This window comes from Mesocricetus auratus, unplaced genomic scaffold (genome assembly GCF_017639785.1).
Source record: "Mesocricetus auratus isolate SY011 unplaced genomic scaffold, BCM_Maur_2.0 Super-Scaffold_100028, whole genome shotgun sequence".
Classification (NCBI taxonomy): Eukaryota; Metazoa; Chordata; class Mammalia; order Rodentia; family Cricetidae; genus Mesocricetus; species Mesocricetus auratus.
The window spans coordinates 5,196,547-5,221,028 of record NW_024429209.1 but is presented as its reverse complement, the minus strand read 5'-3'; the positions used below and the strand labels follow the sequence as shown (position 1 = coordinate 5,221,028).

The window sequence follows — 24,482 nt, the reverse complement described above, 5'->3', positions numbered from 1 at the left end:
AATTGTACAAACCTAGCTTTTAAATCAAGGAGTCAAATGCAGTGCCACACCCAGGATCCTGTACTTGCATGTCCCACAGGAACAAAAGCACCCCAAGGCAGAGACGGGGGGGGTGTAAGGGGAGGACTAGATCAAAGGGTGGGAGAAAGGAAGGCATGAAATTGTTTTTTGTATATAATCAGAAAGCCTGTGGATTATACACCAAATCCTTCCACACAGGTCAACCCTGCAGGTGCACACCCTTCTTAAATACTAGCAGTGCTCAGCCTCCATTTAGACCAGAAAGCTTTAGTTAACTAGAGAGGAAAATAAACTACAGCAAAGTCAACTGGAGAAACATTATTAATAGAACTTCAGAAAGGCTTTCTCTGAGAAAAACAGACAACCAATATTCTAGTCTGTGTGACATAAACTGCCAAATGCATGGGTCTAGCTGGAAGGTTCTAGATGGCAGAAAACAACAGGAAAGGAAGGTCTTTAATTTTAAGACCATTGTGGATACAGTACTGTTACCAAGACAACCACATTCCCCAAGAGCACCACTGGCCAAGGCAGAAAAAGTCATAAATGACAGGCTGGCCCTACTGAGAAGATGCTGAGGGAAGCAGGTGTTGATGCTCAGAGATGAGGATGTGATGGCACTCAGAAGCTACAAAGGCCCCAGCCACAGACAATGCCCCCGGGAATGTCAGAGGTAGGAAGGACCTGGATCAAGACCAGAAAACAGGCCCCACAAGTAGCAAATGCTCCCTGCATGGACCATTGGAGGCTCAGGAAGGAAGAGAATAGAGACGGGGAAAAGCCTCTACAAGAGCTGCCATGAGCATCAGGAGGATCTGCTGGGCAAAGACAGACAAGCCCAAGGCATCAAAGGTATGAGTGTCAGAAGTAGGAAACTGTCTGAGAGCCAAAAGTGAGAACAGAGGAGCTGAGGGAAAAATCCTGGAAGGTTCTGGAAAACTAAATGATCTGAGTAAGGAAGAGTTGTACACTCTGAAAACTCAGCTAAGAATGTGAAGGCTGGGCACTAACACTCCAGGTACTGCTCCTGGCCCTTCCCAACCACACCCATGCTAAAACGGCTAGGGCTCAGTGACCTTTCACCCAGATCCACCTGCTGTGCTTTAATTCATGTCCTACCACATTATTTCTTTGATACATCAGATGCTGGTACCCATTTCCAGTTTAAAAATAATTTGCGTTGGAGCTGGAGAGATGGCTTAGTGGAGCTGGCAAGATGGCTTAGTGGTTAAGAGCACTAGCTGTATTTGCAGAGGACCCAGGTTCAGTTCCCCAGAACCCACGTGGCAGGTCAAGATCATCTGCAATTCCTATTCTACAGACCTCCTCAGGTACCAAACACATATATACATGCAGGCACACACATACACAAATGCACACATACACACATACATACATACATGAGGGGTGGGAGGCAGGCAAAAAAACAAAGCAAAAGTACATAAAATCAAAAGTAATAACTTGAGTTGTTGGGAATGGTGGCGCACACCTTTAAATCCCAGTACTTGTGAGGCAAAAGTAGGAGATCTCTGAGTCTGAGGCCAGCCTGGGCTACACAGAGACCCTGCCTCAAAAACAAATAAATAAAACTTAAGTTCCTTTAAAAGTTAAACACACCATGGTGATCTTCTCCTGGGTCTGCCTCTACCACCATACCACCCACAATGTAGCCACAACCCATGGCTTAGTGAGCCCTAGGTCCCCAGGCCCTAATGACACACATGCTGAAAAGGAGGAGGGTTAGGCAGGACGCTCAAGGCTAGTGAGGTCCCGAGTTCCACATCCCCAGAGGAAAAGAGAAAGAGAGGCAGATATACATCAAGGACTGTATAAGGATGATGGTAATAGGAAAAGAAAGATACATGCCAGAGCTGAGCCCTCAGATTCTTAGCAACTGCAGGAGGATACCAGACAGAGGAGGGAATTAATGACTTGGAAATTACATCTGCACACTAGGAAGGTGTGTGCGGAGGCAAGCTGTGGGGTGGGGTCTCAGGGCCACTCCCAGTGAAAGAGACAGAGAGAAAGAGCAGCTCTGGGCCATCGAGGTACCTGTGCTAGGCAGTGTCAGCAGGCTGAGAGGAAAGCTCATTAAGGGCCAGGACTGTCTACCAGAATCTCACTGTGCCCTCAGAAACTAGCATGGCTCCTGATACAGAGTGAGCCAATGATCCATTTCCGCCCATGATGAGCCTCAGAACAACTCAGACAATGCTTGATGTACACATCCTGTGCTTGGGTCTGACGTGAGGCCCAACACTAGGTCAGAACAGAGGAGGCAGGCAGGTGGTGGGTCACCGAGTCAGCCTCGGCCAATGGGGAGTCCTGGCAAAGAAGGAAAGAAGCAGCGGGGACCATGAGAAGGAGAGCTGGATTTTATAGTAATTTCTGCCATGAGGAGCAGATGCCTGCCCTGTGATCCAAGGCCCAGGCTACTATCACAAAATCCAAAGTTGCTAAGAAACACCATACATACCTGTATAAAGGCGGTAACACTTTCCTGAGCGGTTGCGCCCGCCACGCCCTGCCCTCTGGTTGGCAGATGCCTGAGACACTGGCACCACCACCAAGCACTCAATAGCTGTCCTGGGGTTGTAGGCTCGAAGCTTCATAAATCCACAGTCAATCACATACACAATGCCACTGATTGTGATGGAAGTTTCTGCCACATTGGTGGCCACAATCACCTATGGAAAACAGAAAAAAGATACCTGGTTCCTTCAAGTTTAAATAAGCTTAAAAGTCCTAAGATATCTTGATATTTCAAACATTATGCTGCCAGGGAGGAGTAAGAGCCATGATGCCTGGTAGAAACATTCCAATTCTACAACCACACACAACTCCCTCAAGCTCCTGAGCCTTCCTTCCTCATCTACATTGTGGGACCACCGCCTCCCCAGGGCTGTCGAGGGAGAAGACCCAAACATACAGGGATTAGAACCTAACACTGAGCACACAGTAAGTTCTTAATGCCTGTTACCTCTCTTGTTAAACCAAATAGCCATCTCGTACAAACCCTCAAAGCACACTACCTACTATGGATTTTAGACCTACTGTGTAGCATCTACTTGTTCATGTCACTATCTCTAAGGTTCCGCTGCATTTGACCAAGCACTGTGTAAGGTGTAAGGAATGTGCACTGGAGAGGACAAAGCCCTGCCCTCCAGAGTTCAAGTTCCAGTGCGTCTACAGTGGAAGCACCTATAACAGGCAGACAACTCCAGAGAGCAGCAGGCACCGGAGAGAAAGCACAACCAATAGTACATGCTGTGCCACTATATGCTACATAGTGTATATTACACATTATATATGATAACAAAGTTTCCTCTTCACATTGCTATCCAGAGAAAACATCCCAGAAAGATGAATGTGAGCTAAGACCAACTAATAGGAATTGGCCAACCCTACAGAGACCAGAGAGAAGTGCCACAGGAAGGAGATACTGCCAACACAGCCACTCTGCAAGAAGCTTGGGGGCAGTGGGGGCCCAGCTAGTGTGTAGCTGTCTCTGGCTACCGTGCATACCTCCCAGCTGTCCCTGACATGTTTGATGGAGCTGGGGACACAACTTTTTTTAAGTGCATCACATTTTATAAAATCATTTTATGAAAATATTCCTATTTTTATATAGTAGAGGGTTACAATTTTAAACTATAAGGCCTTCTATCTAAAAGCGATTGCTAAGGCAGGTGAGATGGCACAGTGGGTAAGGGTACCTGCTGTCAAACCTGAGGACCTGAGTTCAATCCCTGAGACCCCCATGGTAGAAGAAAAGGACGAACTCCCATAAGCACACTCTGACCTCCACATGTGCACATAGCATATGTGCCCTGCCCCCACCTCACATAAATAAATGTAATAAAAATGTTTAATTACACATGGTTTGCAGCTAGGAAATCTGAAACCTAAAGCTAAGTTACTTAGGGCAAGGCATATAGCAAGTCAAGGGTGAAACCCCAGCTTATAGACTGGCAAACTGCAGTTCATGTATGACTGGGCAGGTTCAGACTGCTCCATGCCAAATTGTCTGAAGCTGGGAGTGGGTCCTGAGACCCAGGCCATCCCTCACCTACCTCACTCTGAGCCACCTGCCATGTCCTCCACATCTAGGGAAGGAGAATGGAGAAAGAAGGGGCAGAAAGCAGGCTCCTGGCCCCCCCCCCACATCCAATGCTTCTTGCCACCACACCCATCCTCAACCTAATTTCAAGGCTAAATATTTAACTGATTTAAACTTGGCTCTAAAGGCAAACTGGATTAGGAACCACTGCTAGTAACTTTATCTAGTTCTGACTGACCACAATCCACCATGACAGTCTCTGAGGCTAAGGTAATAACGTGTTGAGAAAAATATTAGGCAGAACAAGAAAAGCTCCAAGAAGCGAGCTGCTCTGGTAATTGCAGGCACAGTGGCCCTTCTCTGGGCAGGGTTAGAAACCCTCACAGCATAAGGATTTTTAGACCTACTGTATAGACGCATGGACTCAGATTAGAAAGAAAAGCCCTGCTTAGCAAAGTTCACTTCAATTATAAAAAATTATAAAAAAATAAAATAGGTTGGGAGCTGGAGAGATGGCTCAGGAGTTAAAAGCACTGACTGTTCTTCAAGGACCCAGGTTCAATTCCCAGTATGCACCAGACAGCTCACAACTGTCTGTGATTCCAAGATCTCACACCCTCACACAGCCATACATGCAGGCAAAACACCAATGCACATAAAAATAAATTATAAAGATAAAAATAAACAGGGTCTGGGGAGATGGTTCAGAGGGTAAAGTACTGGCTGTACAAGTGTGAGGCCCTGAGTCTCCAGAACCCACACAAAGCCTGGTAGGGTAGCATGTGTCTGTAATCCCAGAACTCATACAGTGAGAGGAGGCAGAGAGGGAACCCCAGCATCTGTGGGCCACCTAGCCTGGCAGACACAGCAGCAAGCAACAGAGACCCTGTATTAATCAAGGTTGTCCTCTGACCTCAATATATGTACTGTGGCATAAACCCACACTTACACACATGAATGCTCACATGCACACATGAACACACATTAATACATGCATATACCAAAAACAACTTAGCAGTACATGACAAAAGGGAACCAATGTGATGACAAATGGCTGCAAGTACCACGGCGTCTCACCTTTCTGACACTGTGTGACACCCTTTCAAACACCTTCATCTGCTCAAAGGAAGGCAGTCCCGCATACATGGGGAGAACCCGGAGGTGTTTCTTCATCCCAGTGCGAGCCAGCGCCCTCGCCTGCTCGATCAGCATAGATACAACAGTTTCTACTTCTTCCTAAACATGGAACCAGAAACCAGAGAAGCTGGTTATGCTATTATATACTAAAAGAACAAATGTCGGCACACGGGCTTTAACGCTGGTCACCTTCAGCAACTGCTGTGCTACCATGTCCCACTAAAGATGACATTAAATCAAATGCTACCAAATAACAGTATCAAAGGAGTGAAATTTGTAACTGTACAATTAATTGTCAAACTAAACATTTTGTAGTTAATAGACGAGCTCCAATAAATAAAAACAATGAAGAACTGGAGAGACGGTTCAGTGGTAAAGCCCGCACTGCTCTTACAGAGGACCAGAGTTCGGTTCCCATCACCCACGTCAGGCAGCTCACTCTGCCTGTGACTCCAGCTCCAGGGTATTCAATGCCCTCTTCAGGCCTCCACACAGGCATCTGCACTCACTGCTCACAGATATACACATACACATAATTTCTAAATGACATTTTTACACAGCTTTTATGGACAGAGGCAAACAGAGCACCCCATATGCATACAGACAAGCTGTGGCCTATGAAGTCATAGGAAGCATTCCTGAGAAAGGATTGCTAACAATGGGAATTGCTTGGCAGTGGAAAAGGAAGGCTACACCTGGAGACAGTTCTGAGTGGAGCTACAGGCTTGTCCACTATGTGGTTACTGGCTACCTGCAGAATGAGCTGGAAAGATGTCTAAATTAAAGGACCCACTGCTAATGTCAGGCCACTTGTGAAAGGGTGCCCAACATTTTGGCCACAGGTTGGGATTGCAACATGCACAAAGCACAATGTACTTAGTGCAACATCCACACTGGCAAACAAAACAGCCCATCTGATGTAAAACCTAATTTATTCTGAAATCAGCTAATGCATTTAAAATGTCACAGTGGAGAGATGGTTCAGAGGTTAAGAACACTCGCTGCTCTTTTAGAGGACTTGGGTCCAGTTCCCACCTCAGGCAGATCACAACCACCTGTAACTCCCATTCCAATAGATCTGACACCCTCTTATATCCTCACATGGTGCATATACATACACAAAGTCACACACACACACACATAAAATAAAATTAAAACTAAAATGCAATCAACACTCTATGGACAGAATAGGGAGGAGCTAACGATACCCTGACAATCTAGATGGTAGACAATGACATCAAACCAACAATTTTTTAATGAAATTTAGAAACTATAAAAGGTAATTAAACATGGCATGAAGAGGCTGGAGAGATGACTCAGTAACTAAAAGCACTGGCTGCTCTTCCAGAGAACCTAAGTTTAATTCACAGCACCCACATTGCAGCTCACAACCATCTATAATTCCAATCCTGGGGTACCTGACACCATTTTCTGACCTACTCAGGCACCAAGCATGCAGGCAAAACACCCATACACATTTAAAAAGGAAAAAAAGAAAGAGAAAGAAAGAAACAAATGGCTAAGAACAGGGTTCTATGTTAATTTTGCTATTGCCTTAACATGTCCATGCAGAGACTGGGTGGAGTTACCTGGCCAGTAAGGAAGGCTAGTATATCTCCATCTCCCTCTGTCTGATGAATTTTCACCACAGTGTCCACAGTTGCCTTGATATAATCTGGAACAGGACTGGAAACAACATGAGGAAAAAGATCATCACTGGAACGAGCTCATTAATCACATATCCAATTATACTAATAACCTGGCAGCCAAACCTCATCAGGGTCAGTTTACACCAGCCCAGCAGGTAAGTAACATATGGACAAGTAAAATAAATGTGTACTTCTTGTTTTTCAAGTGCAGCAATCAAGAACTGAGGGTGTATCTCAATGGTACAGCACTTGCCTAACATCTGTAAGGTCCTAAGTTCAATCCCCAGCACAAGTAAGAAAAACATTAAATGCAGCATTTCTATACATAATTACATGTAAACAATGATTTTTAGCTATATTTGCTAATAAAAAATATTCTGGAAAATATAATGTTCTGGAAGCTGGACCAGCATCATTGCTGAATTTAGTCTTGACTCTACTGTGCAAATTTACATGCACCTGTGGCCATTAATGCAGTAAGAGGCTGGCAGGAGGTGCATGTCAATTATTTATCTTCAACTTGCAAAGACGCCAAGTCACAAGAAACCAAGGGCTTCTGCCTCAATGCAGAAACCCAAATGTCCAAGTTAGGGTTTCTATTGCTGTGAAGAAACACCATGACAAAAGCAAGTTGGGGAGGAAAGGGTTTATTTGGCTTACGCTTCCCTATCACTGTTCATCATGGAAGAAGTCAGGATAGGGACTCAAACAGGGCAGGAATCTGGAAGCAGGAGCTGATGCAGAGGCCATGAAGGGTGCTGCTTACTTACTTCTCCTCATGGCTTTCTCAGTCTGTTTTCTTACAGAATCCAGGACCACCAGCCCAGGGGTGGCCTCACCCACAATGGGCCTGTGCCCTCCCACATCAATCACTAACTAAGAAAATGCCCACACGTTTGCCTACAGTCTAAGCTTAGGGAGGCATTTTCTCTACTGAGGATCCCCCGTCTCTGATGACTCTAGCTGGGTCAAACTGACATAAACCAGTGAGCACAACCCACCCATCTTCTCCTGGCCAGAACCTATGGGCTGAGTGAATGGAAATGGCAGACATTCCCTCCAGCTGGAAGGACTCAAAGATGAAGTTTACAACTCTCTGGATTTACCAGGAACCAAACACGCCCAGTAACTGGGTACAACAATTAGGAAGGCCCCTTTCTTACTAGGGACTTCTCCCAAAAGTGTAGGTCTTCTGGCTAAGGATGTAGACAACCAAAACATGGGACTCAGCAGTGCTTCCCTTAATGATGGAACCCTGGAAACCCCCGGTTCAGAAAACTGCCAAAATACCTCCAATCAGCCTACTACTAGTTTACCCTCTCCAGCTGAGCCAATGGCCACAAATGCATGTAAGTTTGCAGACGTGAGTCAAATTCCCAATTAACAGTGATGTTAGCTCAGCTTCCAGAGCATTCTACGGCTAACAGGCACTGTACCATACCCCTCTCCACACTGCAGACAGATAACACTGCCTATTATTCTGCATGACAGGCGAGGTCCCATATCACCAAGAATCAAGAATTACCAAACCTTTGTAGGTAAAAGACATCCACTGGAAATGTCCTCCCTTCCACTGTAAGGGTCACACAGGTGTCCCTGGATGGGTCACTAGTTTCATTCTGGTTAAAGAAATCCCAAAATTTCTAAAAATAAATAAATACACAAATATTATCCATATTTGTCTCAAAAAAAACAGGATGGTTTACAGTAATCTATAGAAAACATGAAATTGCAGAGGTCTGTGGGACAGTAGGAATTAGACACATACAATGAAGATTACATGTGGCAGAATAGCTTATTTTATTTTAGAGACAGGATCCCTTGTAGCTGAGCTAGCCTCAAGCTCACTACATAGCTGGTCTTTAACTCCCGATCGTCTTGCCTCCACTTCTTGAGGGCTGGGATTATGTATGTACTATCGCATCACACAAAGCAATTTTCTAAATTTACAATTTTCTTTCTTCACTCTTACAGTTCCACCAGGCCATCGCCCAGTGGACCAGCTTGAGTTTGTTGAGACAGGGTCTTGATATTCAGATCAGACAAACCTGAAACTATATGTAGCCCAGACTGGACTCAAAACTCCTGCCCATGCCTCCTGAATGCTGGGATTACAGGCATGTTTCACCACTTCCAGCTAAATTTACTTTTCTCTTACTGAAACTGCAGGGGAAATTTCAGTGACAGATTCTAAAGCTGCCATGTAGCTATGGCATTACTTTATTCTCACCTGCTGTGTTCTATTTAACTGAAAATGAGGTGTGACTCAGTTTGGTACAGGTTAAACCAGGCTGGTAGACAGCTCTAATCTGGAGAGCACACATCTGATGGCACAAGGTTGTCAATTCATAAAGGGATCCCTCTTGCACATTAGGTGTGTCTCTGATACATATTTACTGTAACTTCCCAGTAGATTTCAGGCCATCTGATAGCATGAACAGTGCCTTCTCCAACTGTGTGCACATGCATGCTGACAAACCATTTCTTGATCAATAATGAAACTTCCTCAGCAATGGAGATCTTGGGCCTGAATTACTATGAACACGAGAAAGAGGCTGAGACAGAACTGAACAGAACCAGGTTTAAACATTCCAGACAGCTCAAAGGCAGCAAGGGTGGATACAAGCAACACCCTATGCCAACTGTCATGGAAGGAGTGGGTAGCCTTGAGGAAAGAGTGGAGATTCAAGATCCCCAGGAGGAAGTGAGTGAGGAGGCAGGAAGAGTAGGGACAGCAGGGCCCAGGGCTGCAGGAGGAGGACTTTAAGAAGTACTTGCTGGACAAAGATACCACCAGGACACGCAAACAGTGAGAGAGGTAAGGCCATGACAAGCTTCCTAGATGGCATGGATGGCTGGTCCCTGGAGGCTAGAAATGACCAGAAGTTACTTTTTAAAGAACTCTTCCCATGCTTTGAGATACACAGGTCTGGGTCCTTAATATTTTTATCCAGTGTCTTCAATAGGAACGGAAAGATACAACCCAAAAACTCGGGCTAGAGAGATGGCTCGGTGGTTAAGAACACTGGCTGCTCTTCCAGGTTAGATTCCCAGTACCCACATAATGATCCACAACTGTCTATAACTCCAGTTACAGGGGGTTTGATGCCCTTTCCTGGCCTCCATGGGCACTAAGCATGCAAATGGTACACAGATGTATATGAAGACAAAACACACATATATATAAAATAAACAGTAATAATAAATTTTTTCTTAAAAGGCCAATAACCTATTTCTCAAGAGTACATGAATCCTGAGGCAGAATCAAAGAGACAGGAAGTGAAACAAGCCCCTCACTGGGAAAATTCTGAGTAGGGGTCAAGAGGCAGAGTCACAATGACATGAACACAGAGTAAGAAATAGAACAAGATGGAAGGAGAGGAGAGTATGTGAGACAAAATGGAAATGATGTGGGCCTCTGCTGGGCCATCTGCCAGCTCACTCCAGCTTCCTGTCCTGGCAGAGAGCTCCCAGCATCCATGTCCATACCCTCCCTGATCCCCACCCAAGCCAACAAAACTGATCCGTGCAAACTGGTCCAGTGTGGGAATCTGTCATCGGGATTCAGGATCCTACACCAGGACTGATATAAGAGAGAAATTAATCTCTCTACAAGCAATTAGACCTCTGACAAAACAACAAGAAAACAGTCTGCAAGCCTAGTTTCTGTCATGTGGACAGACTCAAGTGAAGAACACAAAACAAGGGAAAAGGAACACTTTGCAATCACACCTGCTGTGTATGTAACTGCTCACCTAATCGACCTTCTACAAACAGGGCAGCTAAACCAATCAAGGCTACTATCTGATCAGCCTCCAGCCTCTCTGCCATGTCCCTGCTGCAGACGTTGGTGTCTCATCTACAGGCTGGACCACCCACCCAAGTGAAACCGGAGCAAGTGGCCTGTCAGCAGCATTACACATCTAGGCAGTTTGACATTAAGTTTTTCACCTATAGACACAGCAACTTGGGCCAGAAGATGGGGCCAGGGCATCCTTGGGTCTCCAGATCCAAATACTAGGTAAGCCACACCCTGCCTTGCCCACTCCACAAAGTGGTTCTCACTCCAGGCCTCCTCAGTCCACTAACATCATCTTCCTCTCACTTAAGAATACATACCACGCCCACACGGAGCCATATCTACCCACCCCACACCCTACGCCAGGAGACTCCGTATCTGCTGTCTCCCTTCAACACTCCCCTCAGGGATGTACAGGCAAGGAAGAGAAGGAGGAATGAATAGCCTGTAGCTCACCCTGGACTCTGGTGAGTATTGCTAAAGCTCCAGCACTCCCTACATCCAAACACACCAACCAATAGCAAATCTAGGCTCTGCCTTCCAATTCACAAGATTTCAGGAAATTATCTACATCACCTACTACCAACAGAACTAAATGAGGCATTGTTTTCCAGTCTCTATGCTCAGGGAACACTATCAAGAGAGAGAGGAAAGGTTGTATAGGCCAGAGGATCAGGGGGTGTTCTGTGAGACTGTGTCTCCTAGTAATATCAGAAGCTATACCTACAGTCTCACCAACATGACTGCCTAAACATGAGCTGAGCAAGAACAACAGACATGCTAACACACACAAGGAAAGACCAGGAAGCCTCAACTCTACACACACACACACAAAAAACTACAGACAACTAAAGAATGCTGAGAGCAGAACAAATAAAGTCTTCTCTTGGGAAAAGCACACTGAATGGTTTTCTCATACCAAAGGGTCAACCCTGAAAACATGCATACAAGACTAATGCATGTAACAATTAATGCAAAAACAGGTCATGAATTTGGAAGAGAATAGGGTATATGGGAGGGTTAAGAGAAAGAAAGGGGAAGGGGGAAATGATGGAAGTATATTATAGTAGCAAAAAGAAAAGGGAAAAAGACAATGCAAGGCAGCAAGCAGTAAGCAGTTCGTAGTTTCCAAGTAGCAATGAGCCCAAGGTGGAGGGTGATGACTTGGACATTAGACGTTTCATCACAACTAAGCCTGTTTAGGTCAATTTTTCAGTTTATAATTTCTAAGAGAGAAAGAAGGAAGGAAAAGACAACAAAGATGATTCGAGCAACTAGCCCACAAAGGAGAGAACCAGAGGCAAGTCAGACGCCCATAATGGTTACTCTGACACATTCTAAGTCACCTGGAAAGAAAGATTCTCAAGTGACTGTCTAGATCAGGTCAGCCTGTGGACATGTCTGTCAAGAGGGGAGGAAGTGTCTTGATTATATTAATTAATGTGAGAAGACTCAAGCCCATCATGGGTAGCACCATTATAACCGTACTACAAGTGGGAAAAAGGTGGGACCAGGGTTCAATTCCCAGGACCCATATGGCAGCACACAACCAACTAACTCCAGTTCCAGGGAATCTGATGGCCTCTCCTGGCTTCCTCGGACACTGAACACTCATGGTACAGAGACATACATGCAGGTAAAATACTCATATGCATAAAAGTAAATGTTTTTTAATTAATAAACATTTAAAAAAGTAGGGAAAAGGTGAGCTGAAGTAAGCATGTATGCATTTATCTTTTTCTGAGAACTAAAATAAACACTTTAATTCTAGGCTGCTTTTCCTTAGGGTATGTTACCACAGCATCAGAAATGAAATTAAAACACCTCCAGAGAACATTCCAGCAGACATCATGGTAACAGAGACAACAGTTAATGCAAGAGGACAATGTTGGGTTCAAACCCAGAGGTAATCATGGGCACCCTGAAGCCAAGAGTTTCAACAGCTTGTGAACAAACTATCCTGGGTACACAGGCAGGCACCTCTCACCAAGTCAGACGGCATTCTTCCTCTTATAGGGAGACAGAGAAACAAGCCAGGGACCAGACCCTCACATCTCACCTAGAATACAGCACTGGCCTCCTAACTGGCATTTCCCTAACTACTCCCTGTGTCTCTACACAACACAAGAATGATCTTCCTGAGTCCCAAATATACCTACTATACGGTATAAGGCAAGAGGGTAAAATCATGAGACAGCATCCCAATCTTCAAGGATTTAAGCAATTCCTGAACATGCATCTAAAACCAGTGCAACTGAAACACACACAAAGCAGTACAAGAGGATAAAGCAGCAGGGGTGAGGTTTTAGAAGAAGGTCTCTCAGAGGAGGTGAGGTTCTCCTGGACCACAGTAAGATGCTAGCAAAGCCATAGGGATGGGGGGGAAGACTGGGAAAACCCTACTTCATTCAAAGGAGAAGTCTGATTCTCCCAGAAGAACAGAAGGCCAGTGGGGCTGGTATGCAGAGAACACTAGACAGAGTGGAAAGGAGATGAAGTTATAGCAGTGGCTGAGGATAGCACCCCTGAGGATGGGGCAGCTTGTGGGGCCTGGCAGGCAGAGTTCTCACAGCTTCCAGAACTCACATATGGCTCCCATATGGTCCAGCTTTTTCCACCTTTGCCCAGGAAGAAAGGGTCATGTTATCTCAAATGCTGCTAAAATGCCACCTCCTTGGTGACAAGTTCTTAACACTGCCAGCTGGTTGGACTAAAGAGCAGTATTCTAGGTTACCTTAACACACTGAACACCTATTTATGTGCCTCCTTCCCTGGACTCAGGGGTTATATGGATCACCTGTAGTTAGCAGGAGCCTTAGCATAGTGAATATATAAACAGGAGGTAGCCAAGAGAACCAGATTAATTGAACTATTTCTTTTTAATACTAGTCATCAAGAAAGTAAATCAACCATATAAAAACACAGGACCAAAGAGATGGCTCGGTTGGAAAAGATGCCTACTGCCAAGCCTGATAACCTTGATCCCGGGGACCCACATGGTGGAAGGACACACTGATTCCTCCAAGCTGTTCTGACCACTACCAAGGCATGTGTGTCCCCCACCACACATACAAAAAAAAAAAAAAAGAAAAGAAAAAAAAAACATTTAACATGAAAACTACTACATTACAGGAAAAACTTCCATTGCACCAAAAACATTAAAATAAGTGTGTAATTTTCATAAATAAATTCAAGAAGTACAGCCTCACATTGAGAAGTAACTTTAAAAAAACTGCCTGTGTCAGGAAAAGGATAACAGAGACAGAGGCAAGGCAAGTAGGTGATCATCAACTCCCTTGGCTAATTACAGGCTAATTTCTAGTCACAGTTGAGAAGGAGCATCGTATGACATCCAGGGAACCAGATGGCCCTGAAAAAAGGCAGGTCACTCTTCCAAAGACATGCTCTGGTTGGAGGCTTGTTCCCAAGGACATCTGACAATTCCAGTGTTCACACAGAAGAGGCAGGAGAGAGATGCCCTTACCTCTGCATCCAGAGTGGCTGAGGCTACAATCAAGCGGAGATCCCCTCGCTTTTTCTGAATCTGAAAAAGAAGGCATCAGGAAATAATGGTGACAGTGGGACAGACATGGTGACTCAGGCATGTAAATTCCAGCAAGCAGGAGACTGGGGCAGGAGGATCACAAGTGTAAGACTAGCCTGGGCTAGACATGGAGATCCTGTCTCCAAACAAAGAGAAGGCCTACCAATGAGACAAAAATGCTACCAACAACCACTGTGAGGTACACCAATCTTCCTGATTTTGAAAATGTACAGATATTTTCTAAATTATGACCCAATAAAAACTTTATACAAAATATAAATGGAATTTAAAACTTTAGCCCTAACCCTACCCCACTGTCTAAATCTAACCCTAAATTTAAGAACTGAATTTGAAATTACTAAAAATTAACACTTTTCCTCACATGTAGGATTTAGAAGTGTACATGTACAGTCAGAAGTACGAAAAAATGCATTAAAACTAAGAAATAACAAATGGTGACACCAAGATAGCAATATGGTCACAGGTATCTATTTAAAGAAACGTGGTCAATGGGCATGCACCTCTGCCATACTCAGGAGCGGCTATGTGAGGTTCCTCAACAACGACAAAGCCTGGATAGAACTGCCTCTATTACACTGTCCCTAGGTGGGGATAAACTAGTGAGAAAATTCCTCATACGTATCCGCAAGTCTGATCATCAGCCAAAAGACAACATAATAAAATGACAACAACAAAGGCAGTTTATATATTCCTAGTCATGTGCCACTTCAGGGAAAAGATACAAGGTTGAGGAGGTGACAAGCGTCTGATCCTAACCCACCTTCCCCACACCTCACTGTGGACAAACACAGTCACCAAGAGGCATCTTTTCTTATTTGTACAAAGGTAAACATATGGTATCATCTTAAGATTGTGCTGCCTTACTTAAGCCTCATGACAAATGCAACACATTTAATTTTAGGGTGCTCATTTCCACAAGAGCACACACATGCCAACAGTACAGGAAGAATGTGGCAGACACCAGTAGTCATTGTGTAGCCATTGAAAACCCTGTCTCTGAGGGCTGGGAGGTGGCTCAATGGTTAAGAGCACTGGCTGTTCTTGCAAAGGTTCTGTTCCCAGCACCCACATCAGGCAGTTCACACAACCACCTGTTACTCCAGTTTTCGGGCTTTGACACCTTCTTCTGACCTCTGCAAGGCCCCTGCACACATGTCATACACAGACATACACACAGGCGAACATATCCTCAAAAACACAAAATCTTTAAGATAACAATAATTAATAGTAATAATACCATCTAAGACTATTTCTCAGTGAAATGATCTTCATATAATATAAATGTACAAAATACAAATTAGCACACATCATTCAACCCCACTGTGTCCAAAGATATACACAGGCAGGCAGACACAGACAGAAGAAAAGCACACCAACATTTGGTTTGTGTTTTTCTCTGAATGGATAGGATGATGGGATAATTTTTTCCCTTTGTATTTGTCGGATTTTCCAAATTGCTATAGTTACTTTCCTAACTAGACAGCAATATAAAAAGAAAACACAGAAAGCAAAATACTGGCAGTGGAGTCATACCTTCTTCAGCAAGCCAATGGCAATGTCCGTATATAAGGTCCTCTCATGGGCTTCATCCAGCATGATGACACTAAGAATTAAAGAGACACTCTCAGTGAGCATTGGAACAACAGCCCATAAAATCCCACCCCAGTCACCAAAGAGACCTCTGGGTACTTAGCCATCATATAATGATATCGAATCAAGAGAAAACCCAAGTCATTCTTTGCCAGTAAGGTCATTCCTAGACTAGAAACGTGATTTCAACAACCTTGTGAAAATAATGACGATGTACTATTTACAGCTTTACCACCCACCCTGGATTCCAACAGAATAGCTGATTCTAACTGACATGTATGACCTATAAAACCCCAGAAAACAATTTCAAAAGCAAAGCCCAGCTATCTCAAAGATATTAAGCCATGAGAACAGTCAAAGAAGGATGACAGCTGTGAAAACACACGTGCCAGGGAGTGGGATGGGGCATCGTCCCTCAAACACCAAAGCTGCAGGGCAACACTAGTGTTCCCACTGATGGTCAAAGATACACAAGGAGGGAGAAAAAGCTAAGCGCTCAGCTGGACTTTGTGTGCTACATGCAACAGAACACTGTCCAGAAGGCAGGAGCAGAACACTTGCCTAGTGTGTGGAGGCCCCCAGTTCCATCCCGAGCAACTGGCCAGTCACTTCTCTGCTGGACTGTGGTTCTGTAGTTACTCCAATTCCAGGAGTATGTCACAGGCAAGACATAGCGATAAGTCAACAGGCAGACTGGTAACAGATTCTGTGGGCCTGCTTTTGTTCATGTTTTTGTTTGTCTGCATTACATACTCACTGTCCTGCCCGTAAGAGGCAGTACTATCAAGACCTTGAAAAACTACCAAGGGCAGAAAGAGCCACCATCAGGAAAGAGGACACTGAGGGCAGCTGAGCAGACCTGAATCTCAGCTGCTAACCTGACTGCTTCCCAGTGTACAAGTGAGCTTTGGAAACATTAGGAAATTATCACAGGAAATCACCTTTACCTATATTTTGTTAGCAACGGATCAACCATCATCTCCCTGACCAGCATCCCATCTGTCAGGAACTAAAAAGTAAAAATACAAAGATAGAGAAATTTATTTACACTGATAATTCAAGTTCAGGTATACTCTCTGTTTGCATGCAAGAACAATCCAGGTAGCACGGTAAGGACAACACCCCAGCAGCTTTATTCACCCAGCAATGAGGCTGTGTGCTGGGCTGCAGACCTTCCAGTGCCATCTCTGTGCTACCTGGCCTCATTGCTAATGTTAAATGGCTCTGACAGCAATCCGTGTATAATCAACAGGAAGTCTCCCACTTACCATTATTTACTATGTGAATGCACTGAGTCTGGGCTAACTCCTTAGCATGTTATCAACCTCAGCCTCCACTGACGGAGCTGCAGTTAAGAGCACAGGCTCAGCAGCCACCCTGCTCAAATTTAAAGCCGAGTTCTACTTCTACCTGCTATAAATACCCAGGCCATGTGCTCACCATCTCTGAGCCTCATTCCTCACTTGTCAAATGAAGTAATACAATGATTTCACCAAGTTACAGTGAAAACTAAGTAGGATTAGTGAACATTAATAAAATGCTTCAGAAATGAGCAGTGACAAGTGGGTGACATTATTCTCACCCCAAATCAAAGCCAGTTGGTGAATAAGGCCAAGCTCTTCTGCAGTCTCCTCTCACTTTGACTCTGTGGAATGTGTTTCTAACAACAGTTTGCTTGGCCCAGTTCCAGCTGTCAGTCCCCAACCCCCACCCCCACACACGGAAGTGGAAAGTTCTACGAGTGACAGTCTTAGCAGACAGAGCTTCTCAAAGACTAAAAACAGTCACATGACTACAACACCCACCCACTGTTAACTGGTTTACATATAATTGAAGTTTAAGCATAAACACATTCCCTTTACCTAACCACATAGGAATCAAAAATTTGGAAAACAAAGTCTGTGTTGGTTAGTTTTATGTCAGCCTGGCACACACTAGAGTCACACTAAGGCAACTGATTGGTCTAATAAAAAGCCAAATGGCCAATAGCAAGGGAGGAGGTATTTGTGGGACTTCTGAGCAGGGAGAGTTAAGTAGGAGGAATTTAGGGTGGAGGAAGAAAGGAAAAGAGACAGGGAGACACCAGGGCCCAGACAGACAGAATAGAGGAAGCAGGAAAGTAGAACATACAGAAGGAAAGAAAGGTAAAAAGCCCTGAGGCAAAAAGTAGATAAATAGAAACAGGATCAATTAAGTTATAAGAGCTAGTGGGACAAGTCTAAGCTAAAATCAAGCATTCATAATTAACAAGTCTCCATGTCTTTATTTGAGAGCTGGTTGGTGGCCCAAAGAGAATTCTAATTACAAGTAAGTAGCACTCCTCATGGCCTCTGCTTCAGCTTCTACATTGAGCTCTTATCCTGATTTCCCTGGATTGTGAACTAAAGCTGTAAACTGAAATGAACCCATTCCTCTCCAAGTTGCTTCTGGTTGTGATGTTGATCACAGCAATAGAAATCCTAACCAATCAAGGTCCATTTTCTCACAAATGGCTCACGAACAGTTGTAATTCCTGTGTTCCAAGCTGCAGGGCACCTGGCTCTAAGGGCCTAGCTTCATTTCATCAGAGCACCTTGCTCACACACATCTCTACTGGACTATTCGACATTGGTTCCAGCACAGTGGTGAGCAGTTCTCTGTTGAACTGATTATCACTAATTACCATTATGCTAATTACTTTATTATTAGCTACTATGTCTTACCACTGAGACAGAATCCATTACATTAGACAGTTCTAACTAGCCAACCACTGTGAATTCCACACTATACCAGTTTATGCCAGCTCAGATCAGTTCGCCCTGTGTTTGTCTGTAAAGCTTTATTTCTCAGCATGAGAGTCAGTAGAAAAAGCCAGCATGTGTAAGAAAGGGCATTCTGTATCCTGATACTGTCACCAGCGAACATATAACGGATGAGCCACTGACCACCCAAACCTCAGCACTGCTAGCTGCAGAAGTGTTCTTCTTCTGGGCTAAGAGTCAAGGACTCTTTTGAACTACTCTGGTCTTCACATAACACGAATGTCCCCGACTCCCCACATAATTCTCTCCCTTATTCACACTGTAATCACTGTAAGCACTTCACCTTAATTCTTGTCGCCAGTGGGTCGGTGCAGTCATCAAAGCGGATGCAGTAGCCCACCTCGTGGCCCAGCACTGCACCCCTTTCATCAGCTACTCTCCCTGCAACCTTTGAGAAGAAAGATCATGCTGAAAATAGAGACATAGTAATTACTGCACAGAGCACACACTACAGAAAATGTAATGGTCACGTTAAACAGATGCGAACAATGAGAAGAAAAGGGAGAGGTCACTAATGAGCAGCAAATGCTAACTGATCAACGGATATAGCTCTCCATTCTGTCATGGTCTTGAGACACTTAAAACAGCATACAAGGGCTGGACATGGTGGCATAGGCCTTTAATCCCAGCACTGGGAGGTGGAGGCAGGAGGATCTCTGTGAGTTTGAACCCAGCCTGATCTACACAGCAGTCTGAGGCCAGCCAGAGGTACAGAGTGAGACCCTGTTTCAAAAGCAAAACAAAACAGAAAGCATACAAAATAAAAGAAAAATCACATAATGATTTTACAGATCAGTATCGAGGAAACTGAGCTGCGGGTATAGTTCAGAAGTAGAGTATTTACCTATCAGTGTGCAAGGCCCCTGGGTTAAATGACCAGCACCAGAGGAAAAAGAAAAAGAAAAACCAAAGAAACTACATGTAAAATCCAAAAGATCTAAACCATAGATTCAAAGCTAAAGAGCTTGCTTGGCAGTGGCCACTTGCACAAGGCCTGAGATAGGGGAGGGGGGAGCACAGCAGCAGGGGACCAGGATGACTGAACACAGAAGGGGCCAAATTCATCTTCTCTTGGGGCAACCATGTTCCAAAGGCCAGATGCCTAACACAATTTTCAACCATACTCCAGCGACTAACACTCCTGAAAGTCAATGAAGACAAGAACTCAGTTTTAAGAATGGACAAGCTAATGTCTGAAAAGATTAATGAAGGATCCCCATGACCATAACAGAGTAAAGGAAAAACAAAACACTGCAGTATGAGGACTACCCTGGATACCCCACAAAATAAGGACAGTAAAGGAAGATACAGCATATGTCGGCAACCCCAGGCTTTGGGAATAAAAAATTCAAAGTCAGCCTGGGATACACAGCAAAACTGTCTCAAAAGCAAGGAGGGAGATGCTGAAGAGATGGCCTGGTGCTTTCCTTGCAAGCATAAGGACCTGAGTTCAACCCCAACACCCACATACAGAACCTACAGTGAGTATTATGACTCCAGTATAGGAGGCTGGAAGATTTCTAAGGCTCTGTGGCCAGCCAAGCTGACCTCCCAGTGAGCTCTAGGTCAAGGACAATCATATCTCCAAAAGACAAGGTGGCACTAAGGAATGACACCTGAGGTTGTCTTCTAGCCTCTGCACCCACATATATACACACATGGCCTATGCACAAATGAACACACACACACACACACACACACGCACATAGTCAGCATGCTACAGAGAAGAAAGACTCAGCTGTGGTTTTTTCTCCACAAGAAATAACAGAAAATCACTGCTGTGTGCACAGGCCTTCAGTGGAAGGCAGCCAAAATTCAGAGAGGAAACTTTATACAAATGTGTCTGTCAGGCAGATTAAACTGATAAAAACATGCTATTTCTCTGGATGTTTTTCATTATTATGGCGTTACCTGCTTTTATTATTTGTAACATAATGTATAATCTCTCATCTAAATATTCACTTTTATACTAAAAAGACTCAAAGATACAGGTACAGATGAAAAGGAATAAGCATGACTAAAACTAGTCAGCAACAGACTGGGGTGGGAGCCTGATCCAATACATCACTGGCCAGCAGCACTGTGTAGAGTTACAGGAAGTCCTAGAAGAACACACAACTCTGGGGACACTGACCAATACTGAAACAGACAAAGGAGACATACTTACACAGTGTACTTAGAAAAGAAATAAAACAATTAGAACACAACAGTGTACTGTAATGGAACACAGAGGCTGAGCCTGGAGATGAAGATTTATCCACACCTGGGGGCAAATAATCCATAACCTGTTGAAAAGGAACCCATTCAAGTAGAAAAAGTAGGCAGGAAAGTGGGGAGGGGGCCACCCTAATGGACCTCAGTACCAAAAGACAAAGGAGCAAAGTCTGCAATTTCCAGGAAACTAAAGAGTGAATCAAGAATTCATACTGGGACTGGGCATGCAGCTCAGTGATAGAGCGCCTGTCTAGCAGGTCCTGGGCTCTGTCTCTAGGAGAAAAACAAGAAGAGGTAAAGAGGGGAGGAAGGGAAGGGAAGGAAATAAAGAACTATATATTAAGACCACATTTAAATATTCTCAAACATGTTTTTTAGAAAACTACTAAATATGGGGCTGGAAAGTTGGCTCAGTGGTCAAGAGCGCCTGGGTTCAATTCCCAGGACCCATTCGGTGGCTCACAACTATCTGTAAGTCTGGTCCCAGGGGATCTAATACTCTCTTCTGGTATCCATGAGCACTGCATGAATGTGGTATACTGACAAATGTAAAACACCCATACGCACAAGACAATAAAAGTAATTTTAAAATGTAAGTCTTAAAATGAAAATCATGGTGAAGGAAGGGGGGACTCCATCTCTTCCTCTCTCATAACAGACATTTGAAAAATATATCAGGTACAGAATTTCACATTTGCTGGTTTTGTTAGAGGGTTTTGTTTCTTTTTCTTTTTTTTTTTTTTGGTTTTTGGTTTTTTTTGACACAGGGTGTCACTATGTATTCTTAGGGGTCTGGAACTAGCAATACAGACCAGGCTGACCCCAAACTCAAGGATACCTACCTGCCTCTGCCTCCTGAGTGCTGGGATTTAAGGCCTACATCACCGCTTCTAGTATTCAAGATATTAGGCAGACAGACTGCTTAAAGTTCGAGGCTACTGTCAGTTCCATGAGACCCTGTCTCAAAAAGAAACTAAGAGGGAAAAGTTACTATGAAAACATTATGAAGGGGCTTTTTTTTGTAATTTTTTTCTGTTTTCAAGTTTAATAAATTTTATTCTGATGAGAAAATGTTTATCTAGAGTTCAAAGGTGCCCCATTTTACTATTTCAGTATTCTCTTTTGTTATAGTTAATACATGTAAGCATGGTCAGAACCCCACCCTTACAAAAGTGTTCCTATCCAGCATGCAGCCACTTACTCAAGCACTCCTCCTTACCGGACAGAAACATGGAGTGACACTCACAAGCTTTCCCAATGCTTCTGCTGGCCAATTTGGGCTTTAAACAAACATATTTATTTTTATTCCCTAAACACTTAATTACTAAACGGTTCATAACATACAGGTATCAATTCTGTGAAATTTCTAATCAAAGCTCTTTTGAAGCTAAATTCTTAAAGAATAACTTCTACTCATTTGTATTTTTTCAGGGAGGAAAGAAAGAAAGTGATCAGGGAAAGCCCAGTCACAATACGAAGAGACACTCACTGTCACGGCGGCCACTCTTCGAGGCTGGGTCACTCCAACCACTCGTCCTTCAGCTGTCCAGCCAGCTTCTGCCAGGTACTGCAAGGAGAACCACAGATGGATTCATATCTGACACTACTCTCCAGACAACCCTCGCTCCAGGTGACTCTGCACTGTGCTAAGTAACCAAGAAAGGTCACATTGCAGTGTGACAGATGACAGAGCTCGGGCCTGTTTTCTTTTTTTTTTTTTCTTTTTCTTTTTCTTTTTTTTTTTTTTTTTTTTTTTTTGGTTTTTTGAGACAGGGTTTCTTTGTGGCTTTGGAGGCTGTCCTGGAACTCACTTTGTAGACCAGGCTGGCCTCGAACTCACAGAGATCCGCTTGCCTCTGCCTCCCGAGTGCTGGGATTAAAGGCGTGCGCCACCAACGCCCGGCGAGCTCAGGCCTGTTAATGTCAGGAAATCCATTCACAACAAAACTGACGGAAGAACCGAGAGACAAATTCAACATGAAGACTCCCTGGTCCTAGAGTGTCTATGTGTTATATATAACTACCCCAAGGAAAGAAACTATCCAGTCATGAGAACAGCGCTCAATCTACAGAACAGAGAATTCTACAGTACACAGAAATAGCTAAACATCAAGTATCAACCATACAGCACATCTTAGTCAAGCTAAATAAAAACAATTGTTCACAACTATACATAAATATATACCATTAGAATATATCAGTAGATACAACTTGATTAAATATATGTTTCTATGTATGTATTTTATTTTAATCAATTAAAACTCAACATGGACAACTGGTTATCAGACTTAATTTTCTTTTTATAAAACAGTGGACATACTATTTCTGTAATAGAAAAGATTAAAATTGGAATTTCATATAAATATTCATTGGTCTAAAAATAACTAGAGATAATAGCCGAGTGTAGTAGTGCATGCTTTTAATTCCAGCAATCAGAAGTCAGAGGCAGGCAGAATCTGTGAGTTTAAGGCCAGGCTGGTCTATAGAGCAAGTCCTAGGTCAGTCAGGGCTACACAGAGAAACCCTGTCTCAAAAAAAGAAACGAAAACCAAAAAAGTTTAAAAGAAAAAAAAAAGGAAGGTAATATAGAATTTTTTTTAAATGGTTGTAGAGGTTAGGTAGCAAAGAGACACAGGGGCAGTTGAAAAGGGGAGACAGGGATGAAGAGGGTGTAAGAGCTCTGGACAGATCATCCTGACCCAGAACCTCCTCAAAACCCAACAGTCAAAACCAGTCAAGACCTGGAGGAAAAAAGAAAAGAAAGACAAACACTAACAGAAGACTCTCTGCACAAATGATAATGCAAACCCAGAAACAAAGTGGAGAGTGGTACCCGCATTGACCAGGCTGAGTGATGATGAGGGAGTGTGGTACCCTCACTGACCAGGCTAAGTGATGATGAGGGAGTATGGTACTCTCACTGAGCAGGCTGTGTGATGATGATGGAGTGTGGTACCCTCACTGACCAGGCTGAGTGATGATGGAGATGCCAAAAGGTTGGACAGAAACTACCCTCAGAAATTCTGTGATCCAGAGGGTAAATGTTGGTAAAATTCAGATGGTGATAGGAGGTAGCAATTCTACAACTATGTTATGTGTATACTGGATCTAACGGACACGTAAACAAGCCCCTGGTGATTGATCTTGATTCAGAGTGATACATACAGGGAGACAGGTGCTTCTGGAGGGTGGGGAGAGAGTTCATATGCAAAATCATCCTGCTGAGATGCAGTGATGACACCTCAGCAGCAATAAGCACGATAGCCATGGGATCTTGACTTCTCTAATAAAAGGAAACAAAGCTCATATGCAGACCATAGAAGATGAGCCACATCTTGTGGATCTAGGAGGTTCAGTACTGGTCAAAAAAGAATAAAAACTTTCAGACAGAAGGTGGAAGCAAAAGAAAGAGTTTCTCAGTCAGACATGCAACAATCTAAGCAGCAAAATAAACATGGTACTGGTTGTCACACGGTGAAAATACAGCTATACATGAATCATACAACTACATGTAAGTGATCAAATATGTAATTAGGAGAGACAAGAACAGTGCTTCTCAAAGTAGATTCTCGCTAGTAGAGGTAAGAGAAAGAGGGACTTGTCATGGCTGCAGACAGGGCCTACAGGGGACATTAAAATCAGAAGG

General features: G+C 43.8%; 1 protein-coding gene across 4 annotated transcripts in view; it reads right to left on the bottom strand.

Moving 5' to 3' along the window:
• Dhx35 (DEAH-box helicase 35) overlaps positions 1-24,482 on the bottom strand; it is a 58,427-nt gene that overhangs the window by 20,835 nt on the left and 13,110 nt on the right. For 2 of the 4 annotated variants that reach the window (XM_040732802.1, XM_040732800.1), the window contains 9 exons: positions 22,326-22,403; positions 18,906-19,010; positions 16,769-16,830; positions 15,765-15,834; positions 14,151-14,210; positions 8,398-8,510; positions 6,808-6,904; positions 5,159-5,317; positions 2,498-2,708 (listed from right to left, as the gene is read on the bottom strand). In XM_040732802.1, the coding sequence (XP_040588736.1) occupies positions 2,498-2,708; positions 5,159-5,317; positions 6,808-6,904; positions 8,398-8,510; positions 14,151-14,210; positions 15,765-15,834; positions 16,769-16,830; positions 18,906-19,010; positions 22,326-22,403 (955 nt within the window). Of the gene's footprint in view, positions 1-2,497; positions 2,709-5,158; positions 5,318-6,807; positions 6,905-8,397; positions 8,511-14,150; positions 14,211-15,764; positions 15,835-16,768; positions 16,831-18,905; positions 19,031-21,678; positions 22,117-22,325; positions 22,404-24,482 lie in introns of those variants that run through there. The other 2 variants (XM_040732804.1, XM_040732803.1) reach the window with 2 other exon arrangements.